The 18,324-nt window shown below is 46.1% G+C and overlaps 1 protein-coding gene across 1 annotated transcript in view; it reads right to left on the reverse strand.

Annotated features, from left to right (window-relative positions):
- tex11 (testis expressed 11) overlaps nucleotides 1-18,324 on the reverse strand; it is a 304,551-nt gene that overhangs the window by 122,695 nt on the left and 163,532 nt on the right. Inside the window, 1 exon segment of the mRNA XM_038775694.1 lies at nucleotides 6,887-6,972. Coding sequence (XP_038631622.1) covers nucleotides 6,887-6,972 — 86 coding nt within the window.

Here is an 18,324-nt window from a genome sequence, read left to right on the forward strand (position 1 = left end):
CCTCCAGCCCCAGAGGACATCCGCCAGGGGCATCCAAGGCCACGGGACATGGTAAGCAGCTGACTGTCTCCATCTCTGATCACAGAATTACAGAAAAATACAGTGCAGAAAAGGCACTTCGGCCTGTGCACTGCCACATGAAAGTCATCAGATCTGCCAATCCTAATCCCATTTGCCACACTTGGCCCATAGTCTCGAATGTTAAGACGTGCCAAGTGCTCATCCAGGTACCTTTTAAAGAATGCGAGGCAACTTGCCTCTACCACGCTCCCAGACCGTCACCACCCTCTGGATAAAAGTCCCACAATCTTCAAATCCGCCCTGAACCTCCCGCCCCTCACCTTGAACTTGTGTCCCCTCCCAACTGACTCATCAACTAAGAGGAACAGCTGTTCCCTATCCACCCTGCCCATGCCCCTCATAATCTTGTACACCTCAATCAGGGCACCCCCTCAGTCTTCTCTGCTCCAGAGAAAACAATCCAAGCCTATCCAACCTCTCCTCATAACTAAAATGTTCCAATGTTCCATCCCAAGCAAAAACCTGGTGAAAGACCTCAGCACATGCTCCAGTGCAATCACATCCTTCCTATAATGTGACGACCAGAACTGCATACAGCACTCCAGTTGTTGCCTCACCAATGTTCTATATAACTCCAACATGACTTCCTTGCTTTTATAATCCATGTCACGATTGATAAAGGCAAGTGTTCCATCTGCCTTTTTCACCTTATTAACCTGCCCTTCTGCCTTCAGAGATCTATTTACAAACATGCCAAGCTACCTTTGTTCCTCAAGACTTCCCAGTGTGGTGCCATTCATTGAATATTTGCTTGTCAAATTGCTCCTTCCAAAGTGTAAAGCCTCGGCAGGATTAAATTCCATCTGTCACTCTTCTGCCCATTTGACCATCCCATCTATATCTTCCTGTTACCCAAGACTTTCAGCCTCACTGTTAACCACCCGGCCTACCTTTGTGTCATCCGCAAACTTACGGATCCTACCCCGCACATAGTCATCTAAGTCATTTATATAAATGATGAATAATAGGGGACTCAGCACAGACCCCTGTGGAACGCCACTGGCTTCCAGTCACTAAAGCAGCAATCTGTCATCATCCTCTGTCCCCTGCAGCTCAGCCAGCTTTGAATTCACCTGATCAAGTTCCCCTGGAAACCATGTCAATTTGCCTTCTTTACAAGTCTCCCATGTGTGACCTTGTCAAATGCGTTCTGAAATCAATGTATAGTACATAAACTGCACTACTCTCATCCATACAGTTAGTCACGTGCTCAAAAAATTAAATTAAATTTGTTGGGCATGACCTCTTTCTGACAAAGCCATGCTGACTATTCCTGATCAAACCTTGCCTCTCCAAGTGGAGATAGATTCTCTCAGAATTTTCTCCAGCAGTTTCCCTACGGACATGAGACACACTCAGGCTACATAGAAAGTGGCAGATATTTATACTGTAGGGTGAGGGAATGAAAGATGAGTCAGTCACTAGCTATGACTCACCTTTCATTCCCTCACCCGACAGTATAAATATCTGCCACTTTCTATGCCTTTTAGCTTTGACAAAGGGTCATCTGGACTCGAAACGTTAGGTCTTTTCTCTCCTTCTAGATGCTGTCAGACCTGCTAAGATTTTCCAGGACTTTCTCTTCTAGTTTCAGATTCCAGCATCCGCAGTAATTTGCAATTATCCCGGGATAGTTAGGTGTTCTCATGTTGGAAATGGTCATTACCTGGCTCTTGTGTGATGCGAATGTTCCTTGCCACTTGTCAGCCTGAACCTGGATGTTGTTCAGGTCTTGCTACATCTGGACAAAGACTGCTTCAGTATATGAGGGGTTGTGAATGACACTGAACGTTGTGAAGTCATCAGTGAACATCCCCACTTTTGACCTTATGACAGACTTCCTTACCATTTAGGAAATACTCCGCACATCTGTTCCTTCTACCAAAGTGAATTACCACAATTTTTACATATTATATTCCATCTGCCATGTTCTTGTCTACCAAGTCTGCCCAAATCCTCCTGTACTGCTTACATCTTCCTCACAATATACATTCCCACCTAACTTTGCATTATTCACGAACTTGGAAATATTACATTTGGTCTCCACACCCAAATTAGTGACATATATTGTGAATAGCTGGGACCAAGTACAGATCCTTGCTGTACCCCACTAGCCACAGCCTGCCAAAGTGAGAATGGCCTATTTATTCCTACTCTCTGTTGTCTGCCTATTAGCCAATCATAGAATTTACAGTGCAGGAGGCCATTTGGCCAATCAGGTCTGCACTGGCTCTTGAAAAGAGCACCCCACTTAAGCCCTCACCTCCACCATATCCCCGTAAACCAGTAACCCCACCTAACCCAAGGGCAATTTAACATGGCCAATCCACCTAACCTGCTCATCTTTGGACTGTGGGAAGAAACTGGAGCACCTAAAGGAAACCCACGCAGACACGGGGAGAATGTGCAGACTCCGCACAGACAGTGACCAAGCCGGAATTCGAACATGGGACCCTGGAGCTGTGAAATAACTGTGTTAACCAGTGCTACCGTGCTGCCCACAGCCAATCCTTAATCTTGCCTCCTATCTGTGGTGATATGATCTGCATAACTGTCTGCCATAGGGCCAGAATGTCGGCTTACCATTGGCCCTGGTCGGTCATGTGCCTCTCGACCGATTGGCCGAGAGGCTGAGTTAACCACGCCTCCATTAACGAGGTATAAATGGTCAGACGCCTGACGACCGTCCTTTCTATTGTAGACGATCGCAGAGCTGTGTTCTAGTCTATTAAAGCCTGACTCTGGTAAAGCACTCGCCTCGCGTACAATTGATGGCACATCACTATCCCATGTGCTTTTATCTTAATCATATCTCAATCTCCTGTGGGGAAGTTTATCAAAAGCCTTCTGAAAATCCAAATAAAGTACATCTATTGACTCTCCTTTATCAATTTTGTAAGTAACATCTCCAAAAAATCAACAAGTTCGGTCAAACATGACTTCTCATTCATAAATCCGTGCTGACAATGCCCAAGCAGATTATGATTGTTCAAATATCCATTTATCAGATCCTTTATAATAGATTCCAGCATTCTCCTAATACTGATGCAAGGCTAACAGGTCTGTAGTTCCCCGTTTTCTCTCTCCATCATTTTTTAAATAGTGGGGTGACGTTTGGTACGTTCCAATCGTCAAGAACCATTCCAGAATCTATAGAATTTTAGACGATGATCACCAATGCATCCACTAACACTGTAGTAAACTCCTTCAACACTTTGGGAACCATATCAGGATCAGGGGACTCATCAGCTTTCAGTCCCATTAATTTCTCCAATACAACCTTCTTAATTATACTGATACTCTTCAAATCCGCATTCTCCCGATTCCCTTGAATCTATACAGCTGGGAGATTTCTTGTTTCTCTCTGAACAAAAACAGACTTAAAGTAATGGCTTCTCTACCATTTCTCTATTCCCCATTATGAATTCTCCTGACTCTGACAAATGCTTTCTTTTTACATACTTTTTTATAGTCCATTTCAATGTTTTTTTGTTTTGGTTGCAGTCTTCTCCCTTTATCAGTTTCTGGGCCTTCCTTTGCTGTATTCTAAAAAGCTCCCAATCCTTACGTTTACCACTATTTCTGGCAACTTTGTTTAACTTTTATTTTGATCTTATACAATCCTTAACCTCCTTTGTCAGCTACAGTTGACTGCTTTTTGGGGGGTTTTGCATCATGAAGGAACGTATAGGTGCTCTGAGCTATATAATACAGTAGCCCCCCTTTATAACGCGGGTGTTGGGGTCCAAGACAGCCACCCGCGTTGCATCCGAGCCGCGGATATCCACGATGGAGGTTTTAAATTTATTTAAAAATCTATGCTAGCGCTTCCCCTTGTGAGTCTACGGGGGGCTGGGGGAGAGGTCAGACCCCCGTAGACTCACAATGGGAAGCGCTAGCATAGCTTTTTAAATAAATTTAAAACCCCCATCGTGGAACTAATTAAAACAGTGTCAATTTCAGCGGCCGGAGAGGGAAGCTGCTCTCTCACTGAAACAATCAGTCGGCCGCTGAAATTGACACTGCCGGCTGCTCTCTCCCTCCAATCAGTATCCCAGCAGCCACGGCCTGTACCCCAGCAGCCACAGCATGTACCCCAGCAGCCACAGCCTGAAGCCCAGCAGCCACAGCCTGTACCCCAGCAGCCACAGCCTGTACCCCAGCAGCCACAGTACCCCAGCAGCCACAGCCTGAACCCCAGCAGCCACAGTACCCCAGGAGCCACAGCCTGTACCCCAGCAGCCACAACCTGTAGCCCAGCAGCCACAGTACCCCAGGAGCCACAGCCTGTACCCCAGCAGCCACAATCTGTACCCCAGCAGCCACAACCTGTACCCCAGCAGCCACAGTACCCCAGGAGCCACAGCCTGTACCCCAGCAGCCACAACCTGTACCCCAGCAGCCACAGCCTGAACCCCAGCTACAGAGGGGAGGGGCGATGTGAGACCATGCTGGTCTTGCAGAGGCCCGTATGACCTCCTCCTGTGTTCTCTGCTCTCTCCCTCCAATCAGCCGGCAGTATCAATTTCAGCGGCCGGCTCACTTTGATCTGGAGAGGGAAGCTGCTCTCTCACTGAAACAATCAGCCGGCCGCTGAAATTGACACTGCCGGCTGCTCTCTCCCTCCAATCATAAACATTAAAACTTAAAGTTGGATTGGAGGGAGAGAGCAGCCGGGCAGTGTCAATTTCAACGGCCGGCTGATTGTTTCAGTGAGAGAGCAGCTTCCCTCTCCGGATCAAAGTGAGCCGGCCGCTGAAATTGACACAACTGACAGTTGGGGTCCATAAGCCCCCCCGCGGTATATCGCGAACCGCGGTATTGCGGAGCGCGGTATAACGGGGGACTACTGTAGTTCATTGAAGACTATCCATTGCCCATGTATAGTAAAACCTTGTAATATATTTTCCAAATCCACCTCAGTCAACTTGTCGTCCTTCCTTCATAATTTCCCACATTCAACTTTAAACCCTGGCTTCAAATTGAACTTCCTCACTTTCAAACATAATGGATGCAATCTAACCAAATTCACTCGAAGTGTGTTTGAGAGTGGGAAATGCCATGAGTTTCCTCACAGCCAACCTGGCGCTATTTAGACTATTAAGGAGGTCGCACATGCTTCACACCGCAAATGACTGTCCCACCAGCTGATTCTCCATGACTGAGAACAGCAGCTGCCCACTAACGAAAGGGAGCAGCACTTAAACCTGCCCTGCAGAGCAAATCATAGACAGCACGCTGCCTTGCCACCAAGGAGACAGAGTGTAGTAGAGACAGGGCACCCTGTCCACCCCGAGCGCGTTGGACGGTCAGCCAGTGTGGACTGGGAGGCAGCAGCAGGGGCCATCAATTTGGAAAATGTGACTAGGAGGATCACCACCCAGTGCCGCAAGAAGTTCAATGACCTCCACCGGGGCACACGGGTGATTTGGCACCAGCTCCCTGGCACCAATCCCACCTGCCTACCACAAAGCCCCCCCCCCCCCCCCCCCCCCCACCCCAACGGCCCTGCACTGCCATGTGCTCAGCACACCCTGGTATCGACTGGCACTCCCCACCCATGCTCATCAGTGGTGCACCCACCTTCTGAGGCCCCGTATCTTATCGCAGTGGGCAAAAGTAGTGGATACTCATCTCAGCAATGGGAATGTGCCAGTTAGATCGGTAGATCGGAAACCAGTCGACGCCTGGCAGTTCCCGATTTCGGCCTCTCCTGCTATCTAGCCGGCCCGGCGCGACTTGGTCAGTAGATCATGCCTTCTCAGGCAGGTTTGGCTGGATGTTGTCACTTTGTCGGGCAATGGGAAGTTTCATTCTGGGTTAGCTGACACTTAAGAGATCCCAATCTAACCAAATGGGAACTGAGTCCCATAGCGAACGCATTTATCCATGCGTTTTTCCAACATTCACAATGCCGAGAAACATCCCACTATCTAACACCCATCCGGTAAGATACGGGGCCTCAGTGGGTAATGTGCGATCGAAGCTGCACTCAGCCCCGTTTTCTGCTCTGAGGAGTTCCGCTTGCCACTTGCCGGAACTCCTCAGTGCAGAGGGAGAACGGGATACAATTTTAAAACAGCCTGGTAGTGCCACCCAGATACCTTGGCAGTGCTAAGGTGGTAATGCCAAGGTGCCCAGTTGCCAGAGGGAGAGCCATGGTACTACCCTGCTCTGTCCCTGACCACGCATTTAAAATCAGGTTATTCATATATGATGGATTCACACTGGGATTCAAAATGCTTATTTTTAATTGATAAACCAACTTTCCACTGTATCAAATAAAACTGCATCTACATACCGCTCAAATATACCAAGGAATGTCTTTTAAAGTAATATTTTTCATCATGTTTTAGACTGCTGCCCAATTGAGCTGATTAATGCAGATTTTGTGTTGGCAATGTTTTAACTTTTATACAGAAACTCAAGAACCTTTTTTAAAGTTCAAAGTCAGCACAACTTACAGCACACAAAGTGGAAGTTCTATCGCCATTGTAATACAAAACAGTCGAAAGAAGGGCGCTCAATGGGCAGCGTGTTTTCCTGCAGCGGAATTGGCTCACCATTGGCCGTCATTGGGACATTCTGTTCCCTCCAAAGCCAATGGCTATTTGCATTTCTCGCCGCCGCATCACTGCCGTGAGGGGTTGGTTGCTTTCGGCGGGAAAGGCCAGAAATATTTGCTGAAGTAGTTAGAATAGAGTGGTGGCTTGCCCAATGAAGATGACAAAGTACAGATTTTCAGTATTCATGAATCCATGGTAAATCTTTGATTGTTTCATAAATTTCTATTATTGCTTCTCACCTCAAAATTCTTGGCAGCTCTTTCCCAGAGAACAATATGAAATCGAGTCAGAATATCTGATGCAAGTCGTTTCCCTGTGTAATGGCCTAAATTTGATAATCAGAAAAAATTGACTACAATGAAAGTATGCAGAAATGGTTGACAACTATGGAATAAACATTACCATTCAGATTTGATAAGAACACTGCTTTTCTGCCTTGACGCTAACTTCTATACAAGTGGTTCTCAAAAACCTAGTCCGTAGCAAATTAGCCCGACCTGTCACCTTTGCAGTAAAGTCCCGCTTTTCATAACTTTCTTGTTTGTGTTTTCACTTTCCTGCACTTTACACACCGCATCGCCTATTGCCTGAGCCATGTTTGAGCATCCACGTTTGAAATGTCCAAGCCTCTGCACTGATTGTGAGAGTTTAGGTCTCCTTTCTGAGGAAGGATGTTCTTGCTCTCAAGGGTGTGCAACAACGGTTACCAGACTGATTCCAGCGATGGCGGGATGAGGAGAGATTGACTAGGTTCGGATTGTTTTCGCTGGAGTTCAGACAAATGAGGGGATCTCATAGAGACTTATAAAATTCTAACAGGACTAGATAGGGTGGATGCAGGGAGGGTGTCCTCGATGGTGGGTGCGTCCAGAACCAGGGGTCACAGTCTGAGGTTTCGGGTTAGACCATTTAGGACAGAAATGAGGAGCCATTTCTTCACCCAAAGAGTGGTCAGCCTGCAAAATTCATTACCACAGAAAGTAGTTGAGGCTAAGACATTGAATACATTCAAGAGGCGGCTAGATTTGGAACTTGAGGTGAATTGGATCAAGGGTTATGGGGAGAAAGCAGGATTAGGCGATTGAGTTGGGCGATCAGCGATGATCGTGATGAATGGCAGAACAGGCTGGTAGGGCCTGTTCCTGCTCCTATCTTCTGTTTCTTTGACAGGTACAACCTTAAGAGTACATCTCAAGTGTGGTATCAGTTCATTTCCATGAAGGTATAAAGGCTTATGGTGTTCGGGCGGGAAAGTGAGCTGAGTCCACAAAGAAACAGCCACGATCTCATTGAATGGCGGAGCAGGCTCGAAGGGCCAGATGGCTTACTCCTGCTCCTAGTTCTTTATGTTCTTATGTTTCACTCACAGTGACTTGCATAGATAACCTAGGATCCCCATCCAAGGTCGATCGCTCTGGATGTCCACCTTCGCCAACTCGCGAGTTGTCATTCCTTGTGACTCGAGACATTTCTCTAACTGGTCCATCGCTCCTTGCAGAAGTGCTCCTGCTCCCTCAATGGCCTTCGACCAGTCACCATGCATCTCCTTTGCTGGCAAAATTCCTCTTTGAAAAAGACCATCAGTTACTTCATCTGGGGTTTTCCCACTGGCAACGGCTCGTCCCCCTCTGCCATGACTACAATTGTTGCTGTCCCTTCCAGCTCATGAGCCAGGTCTTTAACTGTTTTATGCTGGGTCTGGAACCCAGTAGATATGCCAATCTTGGAGAACATCTCCCTCTACACCACTTCCAGGCGACAGAAGCATGGGTATTTATCCACTTTTAAATGGTGGCCAGACCTATCGTAAGTGCTTCAAAGCTTCCTGTCTTGTTGTAAACTACTGAAAGGATCAGCTTCTTGCACAGACCAAGATCCTTCATTCCCCATACCAAAAAGCTTCATCTCTCAGATCAAGAGCCATCAATTAAATAACTATTTGAAAAAAAAAAATGAAAATCGCTTATTGTCACGAGTAGGCTTCAATGAAGTTACTGTGAAAAGCCCCTAGTCGCCATATTCCGGTGCCTGTCCGGGGAGGCTGGTACGGGAATCGAACCGTGCTGCTGGCCTGCTTGGTCTGCTTTAAAAGCCAGCGATTTAGCTGAGTGAGCTAAACCAGCCCCAGCCATTCCCCTGCAGAATAGATATACCATTTTGGATACTATGGAGGGGAATGGCCTCTCAGGGGTAAAACAGCAACAGCCAAACTCGTGGCACCACGGTTGGATCTTCTGCAGAGGGTAGGAGTAATAAGTGTGACAGTGAAATAATTATAGGGAATTCAATTGTAAGGGGAATAGGTAGGCGCTTCTGTGGCCGCAAATGTGACTCCAGGATGGTATGTTGCCTCCCTGGTGCTATGGTCAAGGATGTCCCGAAGTGGGTACAGGGCATTCTGGAGGGGGAGGTGGAACAGCCAGTGGGCATGGTACACATTGTTACAAACGACATAGGTAAAAAAAAGGAAGAGGTCCTAAAAGCAGAATACAGGGAACTAGGAAGGAAGTTAACAAATCGGACCTCAAAAGGTAGTGATCTCAGGATTACTACCGGTGCCGCGCGCTAGTCAGAGTAGAAATTACAGGATATATAGGATGAATACGTGGCTGAAGAGATGGTGTCAGGGGGAGGGTTTCAGATTCCTGGGGAATTGGGCTCGGTTCTGGGGCAAGTGGGACCTGTACAAACTGGACGGGTTACACCTGGGCAGGACTGGAATTAATGTCCTCGGGGGCCAGAGTGGTTGGGGAGGGTTCATAAGAAGTCTTACAACACCAGGTTAAAGTCCAACAGGTTTGTTTCGAACACAAGCTTTCGGAGCACTGCTCCTTCCTCAGGTGAATGAGGAGGGGAGGGTTCAAACTAATATGTCAGGGGGGTGGGAACCTACGCAAGGAGTCAGAGAAAGAGGGAGCAAGGACAAAGCAAAAGGTAGAAAAGTAAATAAGAAAATTGATAGGTGGAGAAACTAAGGACAAAATTCAAACAGGGCAGTAGAGAAAAATATTGGGAGCAAGACAAGCAGTGTGAAAAAGACAAACTTAAAGGCTCTGTGCCTTAAAGCAGGGAGCATTTACAATAGAGTGGATGAACTAATCGCGCAGATAGATATAAATGGGTATGATATAATTGAGATTACGAGACAATACTGCAGGGTGAACAGGCATGGGAACAGAATGTCCCAGGGTTTTAAGTCTTTAGGAAGGACAGGCATAAAAGAAAAGGTGGTGGCGTGGCACTGCTGGTTAAAGAGGAAATTAACACAATAGTGCAAAAGGATATCAGCTCTGTCAATGTGGAATCTATATGGGTAGAGTTGAGAAATACCAAGGGACAAAAAAATCTTAGTGGGTGTCATATATAGACGCCCAAACTGCACTGGTGAGGTTGGGAATGGCATTAAACAAGAAATTTGAGATGCATGCAGTAAGGGAATATCGGTGATCATGGGTGATTTTAATCTTCACATAGATTGGGCAAATCAAATTGGCCACAATGCCATAGAGGAGAAATTCCTGCAGTGTATACGGGATGGTTTTCTGACCAATATGCGGAGGAACCAACTGGAGAGCAGGCCATGTTAGACTGGGTACTGTGTAATGAGAAGGGAATCATAGCCAATCTAGCTGTACGATACCCCTTGCAGATGAGCGGCCAAAACATGATAACAATTTTTTATCAAGGTGGAAAGTGAAGTAGTTGATTCGGAGACTAGGATGCTGAATCTTAATAAAGGGAACTATGAAGATATGAGGCGCGAGTTGGCCTTGATATATTGGGGAGAGTTACTGAAAGGGATGACAGTGGATAGACAATGGCAAACATTCAAGGAATGCATGGAGGAACGACAGCAACTGTTCATTCCTGTCTGGCACAAAAGCAAAGGTGGTAACAGGGCCAGTCCACGCTGAAAGGAAATTAGAAATAAAATCCGATACAAGAAGTAGAAGCATACAGATTGGCCAAGAAAAATAATAGGTCTGAAGATTGAGAGCAGTTTTGATTTCAGCAAAGAAGGACAAAGGGATTGATTAAGAAGGGAAAAGTACAGTACGAAAGGAAGCTTGCAGGCAACATAAAGACTGACACGAAGAGTTTCTACAGGTATGTGAAGAGAAAGAGATTGGTAAAGAGAAATGTAGGCCCACTACAAAAAGAAACAGGGGAATGCATAATAAGGGACAAAGAAATGGCTGAGCAATTAAATACATACTTTAGTTCCGTCTTCACAAATGAGGATACAAATCAGATCCCAGAAATGTTGGAGAATGAACAGTTTAGTGAGGGAGGAACTGAGGGAGATCAATATTGGTATGGTGAGAAATGGTGCTAGGAAAACTGATGGAATTGAAGGCGTATAAATACACAGGGGCTGAGAATCTGCATCCCAGAGTGCTAACGGAAGTGGCTCTGGAAATAGCGGATGCATTGGTGGTCATCTTTCCGGGATTCTATAGACTCTGGAACTGACCCTGTAGATTGGAGGGTAGCTCACATCACGCCGATATTCAAAAGGGAGGGAGAGAAAAAACAGGGAATTATAGACCAGTAAGTCGAACATTCTGAGTGGGGAAAATGCTTGAATCCATTATCAAGGACTTTATAGCGGAACATTAGAAAACAGTGGGAGGAAGAGTGAGAATCAGCATGGATTTATGAAGGGAAAATCATGCTTGACTAATCTGTTGGAATTCTTTGAAGAGGTAACCAGTACAGTCGACAAGGGGGAGCCAGTCGATGTGGTATATTTGGACTTTCAGAAGGCGTTTGACAAAGTCCCGCATAAGAGATTATTGTGCATAATTAAAACGCATGGATTGGGGGAAATATATTGATGTGGATAGAAAACTGGTTGGCAAAGAGGAAACAAAGAGTAGGGATTAATGGGTCCTTTTCAAATTGGCAGGCAGTAATCAGTGCTGGGATCGGTGATGGGACCCCAGCTAGTCACAATATATATTAATGATTTGGATGAGGGAACAAAATGTAACATCTCAAAGTTTGCAGATAATACCAAATTAGGTGGGACGGTGAATTGTGACGAGGATGCAGCGATCCTACAGCAAGATCTGGACAGGTTGGGTGAGTGGGCAAACCAATGGCAGATGCAGTGTAATTTGGATAAGTGTGACATTTTTCATTTTGGAAGCAAAAACAGGCAGGCGGATTACTTCCTGAATGGTTATAAATTGGGAGAGGTGAGTGTGCAGCGGGACCTGGGTGCCCTATCGCATCATTCGCTGAAGGTAAGCTTGCAGGTGCAGCAGCGGTTAAAGAAGCTAATGGCATGTTGACCTTCATTGCAAGAGGTTTCAAGCATAGAAGCAGGGATATGTTTGCAATTGTACAGGGCCTTGGTGAGGCCACACTTCGGAGTATTGTGTGCAGTTCTGGTCTCCTTCTCCGAGGAAGAATGTTCTTGCTCTCGAGGGAGTGCAGCGAAGGTTACCAGACTGGTTCCAGGGATGGCAGGACTGTCATAGGAGGAGAGATTGACTAGGTTGGAATTGTTCTTGCTGGAGTTCAGAAGAATGAGGGGGGATCTCATCAAGACTTATAAAATTCTAGCAGGACTAGACAGAGTAGATGCAGGGAAGATGTACCAATGATGGGTGTGTCCAGAACCAGGGGTCACAGCCTGAGGATTCAGGATAAACCATTTGGAACAGAGATAAGCAGACATTTCTTCACACAAATAGTGGTGAGCCTGTGGAATTCATTACACAGGAAGTAGTTGATGCTAAAATTTTGAATATATTCAAGAGGCGGCTGGATATAGCATGGGGAGAATGGGATCAAAGGCTATAGGAAGAAAACAGGATAAGGCTATTGAGTTGGATGATCAGCCATGATTGTGATGAATGGCGGAGTCGGCTTGAAGGGCCAAAAGGCCTCCTGCTCCTATCTTCTATACGTTTCTATTTATGTATCAGAATTACAGTGCAGAAGGAGGCCACCCGGCCCATCGAGTCTGCATCGGCCTTGGAAAAAGCACCCTATCCAAGCCCACACCTCAACCCTTTCCACACACCTCCATACCCCACCTACCCTTTTTTGGACGCTCAGGGCAATTAGAATAGCCAATCCAGCTCACCTGCACATCTTTGGACTGAGGGAGGAATATGGAGCACCTGGAGGAAACCCACGCAGACACGGGGAGAACGTGCAGACTCCACACAGGCAGTGACCCTAGCCGGGAATCGAACCTGGGACCCTGGAGCTGTGAAGCAACTGTGCTAACCACTATGCTACAGTGCTGCCCTAGCTCCCATGTCTCCAGTGCAGAGTCGAGGGGAGAAGACTGCAAACAGGAGAATATTATAGGGCAGACACAAGGTGGCCCAATAATTCAGCAATGTTTCTCTGCAGGTTCTCCTCCAGGCTGCGCACAAATGGCTTGCATAAAGATACCCTACCCCAACCCAAGGAAATCTGGATGGAGGTGGTAGCGATGGTGAGCAGCAATGGGGTCCAGCATTACATTTGCATTGCCAGGATGAGTGTGACTGAATGATGTGTACACTGTGGCTTTCACGTGGGCAAGACATGTGGGTTGCAACATGGGACGGCTTGGTAGGACGAGTAAAAGGTTTGTACACCCCAGCAGCAACTGCCTAATGAGGAATAGCTGCATATGGGGATAGGCATCTGCCTCTTAGTGCCAGCATCCTCCAACTATTGTGAGAGTGGATGTATGTGACACAAGGGAGCCCCCATCATGAAGGATGCCAACTGACAACGGGATAATTTGGTTATTGTGTGGAAACTCACTTTCCCCATATTTGCAGGAGTAAAGGACTTACAACACAGGAAAACACAGATGAAGCCGGACATCTCAACTCTGACAACAAGTGAGGAGGCTCTCGACATGGCTGGATGCAAGGGACTCTAGGTTATAGCAGATAGCAAAATCAGAGTCCATCATGAAGGTAGTGAGGAAGCTTCAAGCTCGGTGTTCACTGATGGGTTTAAATGAAAAGGTGCTTTAGGCCTGGATGAAAAGAGGAACTGGGTAGGGCTTTGCTCGGTTAGTTTTCTTCTCCAATGCACATTTACGTACTCAGAAGGGATGGGATGTTGCTTTAACAGGGATCCTGCATTCCACTTCCGAGATGTGGCAACCTCAGAAAATTCAGTACAATGCCATTACTCCGCAACCACCATCAACACAGATACTTTCATGAAAGTGGGTATGCGTTCAGGACACTATTCAGGCTCACAATCTGATCAACACCTCACAGCTGCACAGGGAGGGCAGTTGGAGAACTGTCGGAGACCGTGCACATACTGAGCTGTGGGCTGACGACGAGGCTGTTGTACTGGGCACACAGAATTTCCTGGTGTTGCAGCAACAAGCAGGGAAACATCAGGTGGTGCTGCCAGAAACCATGCGCCGATGATGGAAGAGTCCATCCAGGACATGAGGCTGCCATGTCTTCCACCATGGAGAGCATGAAGCAGTCATGAAGAGCCAGATTCAGCGTACTATTCTTGTGCTGTTGGATCTGCTTGTGTACCATCACTTTGACCATGAGCTCTATGCAGTAACGGCCAGGTAAGGTTTGGGGCAAGCACCAAGACTGCCATCTCCCATAGTTGCCATTGCTCACAGGTCCCTCTGTCAGTGACTGAACTCCTTTCAGTAGACATGGCCACAGGAGAGGCAATTGCACCTGTAGAGGACCTTTTCAGCATGCCAGGGTTCTCCAAAGGTCAGTCACAAAGTTCCTCTCAAGCTATATGGTATCTCAATCAGATGTGTGCCTCTACCTCCACTGCAGATGCCAGGGCCACGCCTCATCAATGTACTCGGAAGTGTATTTGAAGGAGCACCCAGATACACCAGCATGTCATGGGTGGTTATACTTTAAATTCTGGTGATTAGCCTTTTCATCTTACTAAATTGTATGGGTGTATATATTGTTGCATCCTTTATTCAGTGCTGTTATTTGCTCATTTGCAATGTGAACACTTGCATCCTTATCTGCTGTCCTAAATAGAAAGGTGGAGCGAGGTCCCCTTGCTGGATGGGATAACATGGACAGAGAGATTGTGCACTGGATGCGAATAAATATGAAGTGTGATGATGTGTGTTGGTGTTCTTATGCAGCAAGCAGCCCAGCACTGCTGGAAGTGGGTGGAATGAGATTGTCACAAGACTCTTTTGTGCATCTTTCCAAGATTTGCATCTCAAGTATGGCGTCACATTTACTGCTGAAGGAGACAATAGGCTGAGAACGTCAAAATTTGACTTGCCTCTGTTTTCTCTTGGTCCCCTTTACGACCAGTGATAGATTGGTGGCTATTGTGGAGCCGAGGTAACGTAAAGCTATCAGCAACAACCAGTGTAATGTTATCCATATTGATAGATGGCAGTACAGCAATATCCTAATTATTTTGACTTCTGATGCTGACTCTCAAATGAAACTGTGTGAGAGACTCTGACCATTTACTATTGAACGTCTTCCTTAATATAGATCTCAAAGGGTTCCAATGTTACCCTTCAAAGGTGACCTAATCAGTATTATCATGGAGAGAGGAGATAACATTGAGAAAATTTGGAGAGCAGACAATTTTTGCTAGAAGCTTAAATAGATCACCTGTGCTCTTATAGTTGAATGTCTTTGTGATGCCAATGCTGGCAATTTATATTGGTCTTATGTACAACATTTCTCTTGAAGCTGCCGGACTGAGATCATGTCAATTGAGAGCGTCCCTGGGTGAATCAACACAGGGATTTCAACCCGGTTCTGCAGCCTGAACAGAAAAACATTAGCAATTACTTTTCCCGTAAAAGGGAGATGTCTAGATAGTTGTTTCAATTCTTGCTGTGATGAATGGAAGAAATTGGCATATTTTATGTTTTATAATTCTTGGAGTAATGTTAACATCTGGGTTAATATGCATGCGAGCAGTATGACTGCTAGGGTGGTGGTTAAGCTGTCTTAAAAGTAAGGTAATCATTAATTTGCAGGTGAAATTTTCTGCTAATAGATCTTGAGAACCATTTACTTGTTTACAGATAGCTAGCTCATGGTGTATAGATTAGGTTTGAAGGACCCCTGGGGTGTAGATAATTTATATGGGATATTGTGTTTGGTCCTGGCTAAACAAGTCAAGGGACATCTTGAAGGGAGAGTCGAAATAATCCCTTATGCTTTGGAAACAGATTACACAGAGAAGTCTGTTCATTTGCTGTAGGAATGTCGGCTTCCGGTGCATGATGAATTCAGGTGGCATAGCATCAGTATTTGGAAGTTCGCTCATGTCAAATCAAGAATAATAACTTGCTAAACATCTACACTGTGATTCAATTTCCAACTTTGTCATGGCGGGCAGGTTTTCTCTGGAGTCTAAAGCTTCCTCAGTGTCAGTGTATTCTCCCTAGACTGCAACTCAAAGTAGTGTTTTATTCAGGTAGGAAGTATGAATGATGTTGAAGGGATGACGGCATTTCTGTTTTGAATTTTTAAAGGCAACAACCAGGGTTTTATTTGCTTGACATTTGCAACAAATGATCTGTATCACTGTCAGTGCTGAATGTGTTGAGAAACTGGTAATGATCAGGTCGAGCTGGTACCAGTGCCCTGATCTAGGATGTGTTTGCACACTTTGTGGCATTTGTTCTGCAAAGTGTTACACAAATTCTTGGTGGCAGCAAAGCTCAAGTACTTTCTGTGCAATCTCATTTATCTTTCATAGGCCATGAAGTCGGAGACAGGAGACCTATGCCACATGGTCCACAGCCAATCTTGCATGGAAGACAACTATGATCCTGGAACCCTCATTGGGTCATATTGTAGCATTGGGCGAAGGAGATCGAAGGATATACAAAATGAAAAATGGTACTAAAAAATATATATTTTTCTTCAAATGAATTCTCCGTGAGTTCTGGCAGAATGCATTTTCACTGAAATGAAATGAAAATCGCTTATTGTCACGAGTAGGCTTCAAATGAAGTTACTGTGAAAAGCCCCTAGTCACCACATTCCGGCGCCTGTTCGGGGAGGCTGTTACGGGAATCGAACCGTGCTGCTGGCTTGCCTTGGTCTGCTTTCAAAGCCAGCGATTTAGCCCAGTGAGCTAAACAGCCGATTGAATAGAATGTCTTCTCTTCCTGTTGATGAAGGCTGCAGGTTTGTTCAAGGGAGCTTTGATGACCACATGTGTGCAATCAAACACACCTAATCCTTGTGGAAAGATTTCAATGGTCCCGAAGGCAACACTCCACTCTGCCTGGATATCAGAGTCATTGCGGTAGCACATAATTTTTTTTTAAAATTATTTAAAAATAAATTTAGAAAGCCCAATAATTATTCACCAGTTAAGGGGCAATTTAGCGTCGCCAATCCACCTAGCCTGCACAGTGTTGCGGGCATGAAACCCACGCAGACATGGGGAGAATGTACAAACTCCATACAGTGACCCGGAGCCGGGAACAAACCTGGATCCTCAGCGCCGTAGCCAGCAGTGCTAACCATTGCGCCAGCCTGCCGCCACTTGTGCGCTTGCACATAACCTTTCCAGCCCTCTTCAACAAGACATTAGTTATTAAACAGTTAAATATCTATTTATCAAATTAGGCAGCAGAAGGCATTCTGATGGTTCAAAATTGTTTCATTGCAATAATATAGTTCAGCACAAACAACTGGTTTCCACTCCAACTTTCTGCATCTCCCTGTCCAGAACCAATCTCCTTACTGAGGAAAAATTCAGCTATTAAGTTCAAGTCACAATGACCATCACCTGCTCTCAATTCACTCTGCAGATTGTCTTTCTTAACTCTGAAAGGGACCTGCAGTTCCAACATGGTGATCTCCTTAATGGAGTGGCGAGGCGCTACCTGGATATCCCCACGTTTCTTGGTGGATCCTGGAAGGATGCATGGAGGCGACTTTCAGACTCTCAAGTCACCGAGTGCCAAAACGGTTCCATTAATTGCAGGTTATGCTGTCACTTCAAAGTGAAAGTCTCTCTGGCACGAGCATTACGACATCTGGAGGCAGTTCATTTGGCTTCAGGACACCCTATGTCCCATTTTCACTGCTCTTGTTGTTGTTTCCCCGTGACATAATTCTGCAGCTGTCCAGCCACATGCAGCATCTTTTGCCTTGCCATTGCAGCAATGGAATTGGTGACTCTGGCTGATGTGTCACTACTTTTGCACGTAGGGTCAAGGCAGATTAGGTGAATGAGTCTCATGCATCTTTCCTCCCCTTTGCTGCCCTTGCCAGGCATTTAAATAGCACCTGCCATAGAGTGGAGTCCAGAAAAGCTGAGTCAAAAGAAATTCCTACACATAGCTAGGAAATACAGCAACTAAGAAACAGACTAGCTAGGAAATACAGCAACTAAGAAACAGACTAAGTCCCAGCCGAGACCATCCTGAGATTCCAGCTTTTATCTCGGGGAATTAATTAGCCCACTGTTGGGCCTCTGTCCCTCAGCGGGGGTGCACGTACTCCGCCCTCTGGGGACATCAATCAGGTCGTCCCCATGGGTCTTGTGGGGGTTGTAACATCCTTCTCTCCCGAAGTCCCAAAGTCCCTCTGTTGCAGGGAATAGAAGATGTTGTCTTTTATGCTTTGCCTGCGGTTGCACCACTTGCTGTTGTGGGACTGGGTTGGTGGCATGTGGCACGTTCGGGACCGTCGTTTTAGTTGGCACCATTGGC

Source organism: Scyliorhinus canicula, chromosome 17, assembly GCF_902713615.1.
Source record: "Scyliorhinus canicula chromosome 17, sScyCan1.1, whole genome shotgun sequence".
Lineage (NCBI taxonomy): Eukaryota > Metazoa > Chordata > Chondrichthyes > Carcharhiniformes > Scyliorhinidae > Scyliorhinus > Scyliorhinus canicula.